Source organism: Macrobrachium rosenbergii, chromosome 5 (genome assembly GCF_040412425.1).
Source record: "Macrobrachium rosenbergii isolate ZJJX-2024 chromosome 5, ASM4041242v1, whole genome shotgun sequence".
In the NCBI taxonomy this organism is placed as follows: domain Eukaryota; kingdom Metazoa; phylum Arthropoda; class Malacostraca; order Decapoda; family Palaemonidae; genus Macrobrachium; species Macrobrachium rosenbergii.
The window spans coordinates 38,654,280-38,666,636 of NC_089745.1; the positions used below are offsets into that span (position 1 = coordinate 38,654,280).

Consider the following 12,357-nt stretch of genomic DNA (forward strand, 5'->3'; position numbering starts at 1 on the left):
GTTGATCTTTGGCATAAAGCCAGATTGACAAGTATTGATTTGAAACATTTTTTTCTTTTCTCCAGCAACATTTTCATAGCATGCTATATTTGCTGATATTTTTCATCACTGTTCCTCACTCTTAAAATTGCATGTAGCATTTTTATGTTACATTAAGAAAGCCTCGCCTAGTATAATAGTGCAGTCAATTTCTTTGATTCTATGTTTTAATCATCATATTCTCCTCTTTGGAGAATGTTAGCTTCCCTGTGGGTATTTTAAAATATTGTCTCCAGCAGCTTTAATCAATGGCTTTTCCTATTGGCTTCTCTCTCTTAATGTCTTTTTCTCAAGTTGTATCCATATGTCCTTAAAACCAGCTCTGTCGATTCTTAGGTGGTCATTTAGGTCTGACTAGAATCCCATCTGACTGTACCAGATTGTGGTGAGTAAACTAAAAACAAACTGAAAACACAAGCGATACATTCTTTCCTAGGATTATATATTCAGCCCACTTCTATCAAACCTTCCATTGCATGTGATTATAATGATTATGTTTTACTTCATTTTATCTTATCTCGCCACTATTTCTCCAAATTATATATTTGTACATGTCACTTCCAACTAATTTTTGCCAGATCTTTTATATTTATACCTTAACTCTTGCACACCATAAGTGTCCACGTATATTCTTGTCAGCATTTCCACCACTTGTCTATCTTTTCTACCATTGTTCTCACATTTGTAGTGCCCAGTTTTAATGAGCTTGTCTCTTTTTATATTTCCTGCATTATCTTTTCACTTCCCATCTACTTCAGTGCTTATGGTTACTAGGGCCATTTTTGTTTCAGAAATCATTTGATATTGAAGCTCGTATCTTTTTACAATTTCTAATGCCCTTACTTATGAGCTCAACCTCAGTTAGCTCCAGGCTTGGTGCTGCTTTCGGCTGGGTATTAACTCATTTTGAGTTAATACCCTTGAAGGGCCCCTCTTTCCTCTAGCAGTATATCTAGATGGTGGTTGGTACCTTGGCCAACCTGTTACCTGTTTTGTAATTACTGTATGTATTAAAAACATTATTGTGAATTACATCTTTAAACACTAGAAATTCATTTATATTTTACTGAATACCTCTTTTTTTATATTAATGTCTTACAGCCTAATCTTTAAACATTGGTGTTTCAATGAATTGTTTTTCTTATGACCATTTTGTGATTTCATAAATAAACCAGATATAGGGAGAAATTTGTTTGCTGCACAAAACTTTTGAAAGATTGTTAAACCAAATAGCTTTGTAAGCAACTGGAATAAAATTCATTTGGGCAGGAAATTTTTTTTTTTTTTCTTTCAATTTTATTACCTAGTAGAACAGAGGGGAAAAAATTAGTTCATGAGATAGCCAGAATTGACAGCCATGGATCTCCAAATTACTGTTCAGCAGAAAACGAAAGTTACATTTGGCAGTGTATTGCAGGAGACAAGTTTATTGAAACCTTATGTATTGGCTAGGAAAGAGGAGTGATTTGTTTTATGGGTAAGAAATTAACTGTTCTTGGATAAAAATCTTTTGGGATAATAGTATAGGTTACTGACTTTAGTTAATTGTAGACAATGAGTTTGATGATATTAAATAATAATGATATTAATTTTATTATTTCTAGAAGCCAGATAATTCTCCACAGAAGCGCGTATCTCGCCAGCGTCGGGGTTCTGAGGGGAATCAGGAAACCAACAGTGACACTGAAAGTCAGTGTTCTGAAAAAGGGGTGAAAGCAACAAAGAAAAAGAAGGGTCCAGCTATGGTAAGTTTAATGGTAGCTTGTAAACATTTCAATTTTAGTTATATCTTGTTTAGTGACATTTTTACATAGGAAATTTTTTGATGTTATAACATTCATCTATAAGTAATAAAAAACTATTTCAGATCACCCCAAAAAAATTTTTTTGTAAGACTAGTTTTGGTTAAAAAAAAAAAATAGCTGTGGGGTTCAAAAATGCTTGAACCCCCATAGGGGAGTAGCGCTGTAAGTGCACCTCACGGGGTGCACTGTCGGCATTACTAAAGGTTCTTTGCAGTGTCCCTTCAGCCCCAAGTTACAACCCCTTTCATTTCTTTTACTGTACCTCCTTTCATATTAACTTTCTTCCATTTTGTTATCTAACTTTCTTCCATCTTGTTATCTGCCCTCTCCTAACAATTATTTCAGTGCAACTGCAAGATTTTCCTCCTGTTACACCTTTCAAACAACCTTCTCTCAATTTCCTTTCCAGCGCTGAATCACCTCTTAGGTCCCAGTGCTTGGCCTAAACTCTATATTCCATTCCATTCCAACAATGCCTGAAATTAGAAAAGCAGGCAGTGTTACTAACCACCCTTGAAACGCCCCAGTTTTAGGGGGATGGAATAAAAAATAATTACCATATTTACGTAACATCTCATGCAAGTATGTGCTTGTGGCATAAGCCAAAGTACACTGCAAGAGGCTAGGCTTTATTACTTACCAAACAAAAGGCTACCATTTGCACATCAGAGTAATTATTAATAGAGGGTTTTATGTAATGTACTGTGATATAAAAAAAATAACATATTTCAGCTTATAAGAAAAAGACAATAGTTGTCAATTTTTAATATGCTCTAGAAAATCTGCTGTAGAGAATGAAATGATGAACTGTCAGAGTAGAAAAATCAGCTAGTACAACTGAGGATAACAGTCAGGCGTTGGCGCAACTTGTGGTCACAAGCAGCAAAGAGTGAGCTGGTGGTCTAATCGAGTTGGTTGTATGCTGTATCAAATGTCTAACTGAAATGTTGGATTTTTGTCATTATATCATTCAGTAATTCATTAATAGAAGTTTTTAGTAATTCATTAATAGAAGTTTAAAAAGTATTTTTAAAATGTAACCTATTAAGCTTTATATATCAGGTTCTCGTTTACCTGCAGTCCTTATAAAACTAGAATTTTAAATTATTTCAAGATATGACAAGACTGTCAGTTGAGGTGCCACTGTATTTTGGTTCTTTCAGGTATAAACATCATGATGAATTATTTTCTTTCAGACTGCAAAAACCAGTTCATCATCTTTGTCGTTCCCAGATGGCATATCCATTTTAGATCTAGATGCAGGTGTGCCTCCTGCCAAGGATTCCTTTAAAATGTACAGACAGGGGGGAGGTAGGTTAAGATTTATGTTGTCTTACTCTTATGATAAAAATTTGGAAGAGCATAATCTAAATGAAATCTAGTTTTTCTGTATCTTGAAACAGCAAGAGGGCTCTAAGCTTTGTGAAATTATTTTTTGATCAGATATCCTTCCAGAAATTGATGATGATGCCCAGTCCAAGACTAATTCTTTCAATTATTTTGTAATCAGACATCCCTCCAGAAACTGATGAAGATACGCACTCCGAGTCTAATTCAACCTTAAGCGACACAGAAGATGACACTGCAACAGACACAGATTCAGAGGGTGGAGGCAGTGAGACTGATTCTAGTGGAGATGGTGATTCCCCTGGATCAGAACCAACAGGAGATCAGATTCCGTTAGAACCTCTAGACCTCGTATGGGCAAAATGTCGAGGATACCCATGGTATCCTGCATTAGTAAGTATAGTGCAGCTCTTATATTACAACATTTCCTATAGCTTTTGTACTTCACTTTTCAATAGTAATTATCCTGGATATTTGTCTGACATACTGGTAAAATACAGAATGCATTTCAGGGAATTATACAGAGGTATGATTATTGGTTTAAACTCTCTTGCAGATCATTAACCCAAAAATGCCAAAGACTGGTTACTTTCACAATGGTGTGCCCATTCCTGTTCCTCCAGATGATGTGTTGGCTTTAGCCAACAATTACCCATCTCCTATGTATTTGGTTCTCTTTTTCGATAATAAAAGAACTTGGTAAGTTTTTACTTTCAGTATGCAATTGAAATGTCTTCTGTTGGGGTTACATTAAGAAATTTATATTATATTTGTTTTATAACAGACCAATTATTTATATCATTATTAAAACAGTTTAACCAGACCACTGAGCTGACTATCAGCTCTCATAGGGCTGGCCTGAAGGATTTGGATGAAATGACAGGTCTAGGCTAGAAGCCTAGCACTGGGACCAAATAGGTCATTTGATATGGTGATGAATGAATGAGAATGAAATTAAAAACTGCACAGAGGCACATGCTCTCATACTGGAACACACACCCACAATAAATACATACATACTCACGTTTCCATATATACTCACCAAAAAAGGCGTATTGAAATTTAAAATAAATTGATTAAAATTTTAAAATTTAGTTGTTTTAAAATTCATTTGACCCTTAAGGGGTTTTGTATTTCTATTATTTGCTTTTTATATTTTATCAATTAAAGCACAGCTCCTCATGAACATTAAAATTGGTATTACTGAAAATGTAATAGATTGACAAAATTTCCTTCATTGATCTATTTCCAAAATCTGATTATCACTGCAGGTTATGTTTTGGACATTTGCAATACTTGTTTCACATTTATCAACACTGCAGTCTGGGCATTTGGGAGGAGGGCCACATACACTGTTCATCAAGTGTTCTTGTGTCAAACAAGTATGGCCTCTCTCTGGTATGACTAACTCCATTTTCCAACACTGGATTTTATCTGTTTTAATTTATTATTTTCAGGTTCTTCATTCGATATATTTTGCCATTTACTTACAATGATTGTTTTTATATAAAAACAGTCACTAATAGGGATTCTACATTTGCTCTTGCCATATGGACTGCTTCTTTAGCTGCTTTATCAGCCTCTTCATTTCCTTTAATCCCTACATGGGCAGGGATCCAGCATATTTCAATATTTTTTCCACTAAAATACAATTTATGGAATGAATACTTAATTTGTTGTACAAGATTATTTTTTTTATTATAGCTTTGAATGGCTTCTATAGCGCTTCTGGAGTCGCTATAAATCACAAAATTATTACATGAGGCTTCTCTAATTTTTATGGCTGATGCTGTTGCACATAAGTCAGCTGTAAATACTGAGGGGATTATCTGGTAGAGAGGACTGATACATTTTGTCGGGGGATAGTGCGGCATATCTCGATATTGCCCATTCTGTGTGTTGGTAGAGGTCCTCTACAGAAAATGGAGGTCACACGTAGATGACAGTCATCAAGTACGTAATCTGATATCTTAGGCCCTAAGCAACCATTTGATTCAGGTCTGGCACTTCTAGAGAATCTCTTTGCCTCAGGAATATGTGTGTTTTCCACTGTATTTGGATGATTTGGTTATTTTGACACAGTTTTTATAAGTTTTAACTAGTAAATGAGTTAGGTTTGGAGGACTAAAACAAAGTCTGTGTTTAGTGACTCATACTTCATATTCTTGCGCAGTGTTTTGCTGGAGTCTGTTCTTCACCTAAATCCTTTTTCACTGATATGCTTTGCATATTGGCTATATTTCAGTGGGAGTGAGCCTTCTGTACTTTTCTTTCATTACTTTGTTTTTTAGTGATCATTTACTGCTATTGTGTGCATGTTTTGCCTTAAATCTTATGTTCGGCAATAGTTACCAGTAAGTTTTAATATTTTTCAGTGTCACATACAGGCTGAATTGTTTATTTTTTCTGTTTTCTTTACTTCTGTTTTACTTATTTGGGTAATTGTTTGTGTATTATGCACTGCTCATTTTACTTTTTGAGTTTGATTCAGTAACCTCATAGGCAAATTGGGCTTCCTTGTGTGGATGAACCATCAGTCAATGAAGAAAAGTAGTAAAGCTAGGTCCTGAGACAGCAACAGAAGACAAAGGCACAGACAGCTGGCACTGTTGATGCTGTATGTACAGTGGAGCCATGTTGAAGGGCATGGTTGCAGTTGAGTCCACAGTTTGCAAGGAAAACAAGGCCTCAGTATACTGCATTGAATCTTTAGTGGTTACAGCACATGGAATAAAGACTGATGGCAAAGATGTATAGACAAGAATTTTGGTAAGGAAACCAGATGCCACCCCCTGTAGAAGACTCTTCTACTGGTCACAAAAATCTGCAATGAAGGTGAAGGCAGGAGCCAGCAGAAGACAAGTAGTAGGCACAAAGCCAGAGGTCAAGGGTTAGAAACAAGAAGAGAAAGAGAGATTAAAAGATCCCCCCTGAGAATAACAGGGAGAGCACTTGGAGGAGGGGGCAAATCTTCATCTCTGGTGAGGAAACAGAAGTTGAAACTTGAATAGGCATGTTCTTCCTTCTTCTCTTTATGCAAGAAGGCATAAATAAGTTATTTCATCAGATTCTGTGAGCCTTGACAACATGATGAGGAAGGAACAGAAGAAACATCACACGGGGTCTTGGATGCATGACACATACAAGGTCTGTAAATAAAAGTAATGAGACTAGTCTCATAGCTTTCACTCTGGCAACACTGTATGATACCCCTTCACTGTGGTTCAACATCAACATCCCATGCAGTTTCAGTTCAAGCCGAACCTCATGGCATTAACAGGAGAACTGAGTGCGCACATTTCACGAAATGATTTTGTTTTGTGATTCGAAAATTAGTAAGCCCAGTTACAGGCAACATTTCAGTCCAGCTTTGTTTCAGACTTGGACACAATGCCACTGAAACTTGTGCAAAACTTCAACTGGCATATGGGGAGACTGCTTTGTCTAGAGCACAGGTTTTCATATGGTTCACAGCATTTTTAGAGGGCCAAGAATCCACTGAAGATGATCCTCGGTCAGGAAGGCCATCTTTCCTGACCAAGGATTATCTTCAATGGATTCTCAGCCTTCTCAAAATGCTTTGAACCATCTGAAAAGTGCTCTTGACAAAGTAGTCTCCCCATGAGCCAGTTGAAGTTTTGCATAAATTCCAGTGGCATTGTGTCAGAGTTTGAAACAAAACTTAGTACAGCATTGCCAGTAGCTGTGCATGCTCATTTTCAAGACACACAAAACACAATCACTTCGCAAAATGTACGCTCACAGTCCGCCTGTGAATGCCACGAGGTTGTGGGTTGAACTGAAGCTACATAGGACGTTGATGTTGGACAACCGTGAAGAGGAATTACACACTGTTGCCATATCGAATGCTATGCGACTATGAGGTCTGTAAATAAATTTATATCTTCATGTACAGACCACTGATCAGCATGCCAGTCCCCACACTGCACAAGTTTCATGCAAACAATGTTGGCAAATGTAACAAAAGCATAAAATTGAAACAAAAGAATAAAATTGAAACAATGAAAGTTGCTGATATATTACATTGACTCATTGAACATTTACTGAAGAAATCATGTTATTTAATTACAACATATGAAGCTCCAGAAAATTAGAAGCAAAAATTACTTGATCAAGACCTACAATAACCATACATCAGAAAGTGAATGTCACTACAGAAAGACAAGCATTTATGGAGATTAATAATTAAGATCTTGTCTTTCAATATCTATCTAGCTGGTACACTGGACAAGGTTATCTGTGATATGGGGTTTTATTAGCAAGACACTTTACACAAAACACATTCTTACAAGCCTATTAATCACCGAGTGACTGCTATCGCCATTTAACTGCAGAGTGCTCTATATTTGTGCCAAATGAGTCAAAAGCCAATGTAGGCATGCCCTGACCTGGCATACTAAGTAGAAGCCCTCATTGTTGAGTAATGAGGCAATATGTGGGGAATAGGCTTGTATGAAAAAATGCTTTGTGAAAATAAAACATTTTATTTCAGCAACCAACCATAAACAAAAATATTTTTCCTTACTTTCCATTGTTCTTTTTCCAACAGGCAGTGGCTGCCACGTGTTAAATTAGAACCTCTAGGTGTAGATTCAGCTTTAGATAAAGCCAAGCTAGTTGAATCTCGGAAACCAGCAGAGAGAAAAGCAGTGAAGAAAGCCTATGAAAAAGCCATTTTACACCGTTGTCGAGTTACAGGAGAAAACACTGGACTCAGTGGAGAATCAGACAACGAAGAAGCCAGCTAACTCTGGCATGTCATATTCACTCTTTATTTTTCTATCTCGTTTACTTTCACAGCACAGAAAGTGCTGAGCCAAGGAATAACCTCTTCCCTTGATTGCCATGCTCTTCCTTTTCCAACATGGCAAGTTTGCTCCTATTTTTTTTGTACAAAATTCAGTGCTACATAAGTTTCTCTTAATTTAACTTATTTATTTTTATACAAATAATCTTGAGAATTAATATTGTATACCAGTTTTATTGTGCATTGTAATCAGAAAATATATTGTGTAATTATAAAATCTTTTTTTACCCTTTTTATGCTTTATACAGAAACATTATTTACTGTAAGACTGTAGATCCCAGTGGGATGTGGGTATTATTTATAGCTATGTGGGTATTATTTATAGCTAAGTGCTAAATATATAAAATAAATGTAGTTAGTTGATGTTGTCTACCACAAAATCCCAGCTTAACCTTGTCTAGCTTAGATATATAACAAAAGAAAAAAACATGCATTAGTTGCAATTTGTCCATTAATATTGCACTTTAACCCAAACTAAGGAATCAAGATCAATTTATCATCACCACAAATCCATAGGTAGTGTATGTATGGTGTTGCATTAACAATTCATGAATGCTGTGTATATGTAACACACTAAAAAAAAAAATATTACAATGGCCTGAAGACCCAAAAGATAGGCAATACTGCACCACACAAAATTCACTCAAAGGATGCAGACTTAACAAGTGTGCACTACAATGTGAATGGAAATATGAAAAATCAGGCCATATGACCCTGCACTAGGGCTGGGGAGGCCATCATGGGAATGAAGATATATCTGTATTTCAAAATTACCATTATTAAAGACTCGGAGACATAAATACAAAATGACTGTCTCCACTCTCTTCATTCTTTGGGGGTCTGCTGCAAATACTTGTTCAGGGTGCTGTGGCCTGTGATCAAATGTCAACCTCCTTTAGACACCAAGAGGAGATGACTAAGAGCCAAAGATTCAATCACCTACTTGGAATCATTGCTGTCCAATGCATGGAAGTCCTGAAATCAAGGCCAGGAGACTGCCTCAAACAAGGAGTCAACAGCTGACACTGAGGACATCACCACCCACAGCTTTACCCGTATCTTCTGCCATGACAAAGTATTTCTGGAGACAAGCCCCTACTTGCTAGAGAAACATTTGTGGATAAGCAAAGAACTCTGTCATTTCCTCTTTCAAAGGGAATTTCATCGATGACTTTCCCACTTTCCATAGTCTAAAGGGCAACTGATGTCTCAAAGAAATCCCCAGTTAGAAGTCGCATGATAGCATTGTTGGAATTCCTAATCATGTAGGCATCAAAAGAAAATAAACCAGATAAAGCTGCTGAAGCTCCAACTATGAAATGGGATGGAATATAAAATTTGGCCAAAGGCCAAGCACTAAGATCTGTGAGGCCATTCAGTGCTGAAAGAGATAGAGTAAAATGGTTTCAAAGGTGTAACAGTAGGAAAACTTCGCAGTTGCACTACGAAAAAATTGTTAGGAAAAGGTGAAAAGGGATGAAATGGGTTGCTGCTAGGGGCCATAGGGGCATTGCAAAGAACCTTTAGTAATTCCTGTGGTGCACCACATGAGGTCGAATGTAAGTATTTATGCCTGATTATTTACTATCTACACAAGCCACCATTCCTAATAGATCACAGACTTTCTAGATTAATGAATATGACAGTAAAAAATTTATTAAACTCTGCTGGAGTGTTGTATTCCTCATTGAACAACAAGTGAATTGTTCCTTGTCTTTTAAACTTTGCACACTCGTTTGATCATGAGTTATTTGATGAATGAACTACATGGCTCAATTCCACATTTTGGAAAATGCAAAATAACGCTTACAGTATTAAACATGTTTTACTTCAGTCAAATTCTCAACCAACAGAGAATATCAATTGTTGGACGCTAATTCCTTACGAAAACGTCATCAGAATCTGTAACATTTTTACTTTATCACATCGTTAAATTTTGCAGCTATAAACTTACTGTATATCCAGTCTTAAAAATCTTAATATATTTTTAAAGTAAAAATCCTTTAGCGCCAGCCCTGCCTTCTCAGTGTGATGATTACCTTGCTCTGGTTAAAACATTTAACAACTCTCAACATAAAGTTCATCTTTCTTGTAATGTTTCCTAAGGATTTTCTTCCAAACTGCTGAAACTTCCAATAACAAATGGAGACTGTGACCACATAGATCCTAAAAATGTTTGATTCAGTACTCGAGGAAAACCACTAACTAGACTTAGTCCCGTAGGACAGCTCTTCTTGGCCGGCTCAAATGATGCACAAACCTCAGGGTGTCCCCTTAGGCCTCTACCCAAGGTAAAGCTTCTCTTTAGCTTGGGCCCACCCAAGCACAGCTTCAAGTGAAGCTTAAAAGATGATCTGCCTATTTATGAAGCGGGTTGATAATCAAATGAAAGAAAATTACATTTCATCGTGGTTTCTAAATTATGACACTCATTTTAGATCCTTCCCTCCAACTTTCGTTTGTCATTTTACTAGAACCGGTTTTGCATTTTCTTTCCCCTACACTTGTCCCGCTACTTATTAGGGATGTTATTGTAGAGTATGAGCTGATAATCAGGACATCTGGCTTACACACGGCCACTGTTATAAAACCTCTTGGCAAAGTGCAACCTTTCAGATATTTCACAGTAAGGGAAACTTGAGTTGTTCATTGAGAAGTGGCAGGTTACTGTGTTGATATTTTTGGATAAAATGCGAAGAGAGTTAGAAGGTTAACAAATGCCCTAAACTATCATAGACGTAACCTTTTCCCTCCAAATCTTTTCTAACTCAAGTCGGTCACACACACACACACACACACACACACACACACACACACACACACACACACACACATAAAAAGAAGCGTTGTTAAGGATAACACCCTGCACATTTTTTGCCTATAAACACAAAATGCTTCTATCAGTGTCTGCATTCTTGATACTTAAAACTGTCGAGTCAACTCTGAATTAATTTTGTGTACTTCCGTTTTTATAAACTGTATTTTCACCTTGACAGAAACGGCTGTACTCGAATGTTTTAAATTTCAGTTCATTAAACGGCGTATACAATATTAAACGAAGGGATGCTAAAAAAAAAAAAAAAAAAACTGAAAGGGCGTTATTTTATTTTAAGGCCCTCGATATTGACAGACTGTATATTTACACGCGAGAACAATTGTCGTTATACGCTGTCTAACCCAAGTAAAACCTAGCTCAATTAACATGGTCAAAACAACCTGGAGAGGCCGTGTGTGTGTGTGTGTGTGTGTGTGTGTGTGTGTGTGTGTGTGTGTGTGTGTGTGTGTGTGTGTGTGTCTGGAGAGAGAGAGAGAGAGAGAGAGAGAGAGAGTGTGTGTGAGAGAGAGAGAGAGAGAGAGAGAGAGAGAATGTATCCACTGATGAAATTCTAAAAATCTCGAAGAATGAATAACGAACACGTCCCCCTTAACACCAACCCTAGTGGAATGTGGGTTGGCCTAAATCAACTATTGGCAATGAAACACACTTAAATATGGTTCATTAACACATAAATTTCCCAGCTTTGCAAGCACCAAACTCGTTGGTGTCTCATCTGGTGTAACCACTGCCAAAGTTGGTTAAGGTTTTGCTATCCTGTTCGAAAAATGTTATTCACGATCATACACTGAATAATTTTAATTCAACAATAACAAGTCTTGGAAACTACGGTCATTTGTAGGACCTACCATTCACTGTTCTTTAGCAACCTTTATCAAAACAAATTTGATGCATTTCAGGAATATACTGAAGGCACTGGGATAAACATTTGCCATAGCAATAAATGTCCAAAGCCAAGGAAAATTTGTCTTTTAGGAATGACTAAAACTGGCAGTGTATGTTTGATTTTATCAGCCTTAGACTGATTATATTATCCATAAATTTACGCGTCTTGTGCATTTCTGAACCATGTGACCGACTAATGATTAAATGCTCATTGCAAAAAATCTTTTATACGTTTACGTATAACTGTTCAACTTGCGCGTAATTTCACAATTTTTTTAAAGGGAAAAAATGTTTCGTATTATCTTTAAAAATGTACGGTAAGAGAAGATCCTTACATTAGCTGTAGCATGATTTCCCATTATACAGAACCCTCTAGAACCTCCTTTACAAAGAACCTGTCCCCAGCGCTCGACCCCCATCCCAAAACAAGCCCCACCCCAAACCATAGCCTTCAGACTCATCCCTTGTTAAGGAAAGCGTCGAGATGTTATCTCGACTACAAAAAGGTTTAGGCCTACTGGCTATGACTGGAACAGCCCATGATACCTCCTCATCCATCACAGTCACAATTTTCATTCTTGACGATTACAATCACGAAACTATGACGGCTTGGGATA

The 12,357-nt window shown here is 36.8% G+C and overlaps 1 protein-coding gene across 20 annotated transcripts in view; it reads left to right on the top strand.

The window, feature by feature from the left end:
• Br140 (bromodomain-containing protein 140) overlaps window positions 1–8,236 on the top strand; it is a 71,055-nt gene extending 62,819 nt beyond the window's left edge. For all 20 annotated transcript variants that reach the window (XM_067104061.1, XM_067104075.1, XM_067104067.1 and 17 more), the window contains 5 exons: window positions 1,644–1,784; window positions 3,041–3,155; window positions 3,355–3,584; window positions 3,748–3,890; window positions 7,762–8,236. In XM_067104061.1, the coding sequence (XP_066960162.1) occupies window positions 1,644–1,784; window positions 3,041–3,155; window positions 3,355–3,584; window positions 3,748–3,890; window positions 7,762–7,960 (828 nt within the window). In that variant the 3' untranslated portion in view covers window positions 7,961–8,236. The remainder of the gene's footprint in view (window positions 1–1,643; window positions 1,785–3,040; window positions 3,156–3,354; window positions 3,585–3,747; window positions 3,891–7,761) is intronic.
• The last annotated feature ends 4,121 nt before the right edge of the window (window positions 8,237–12,357 follow it).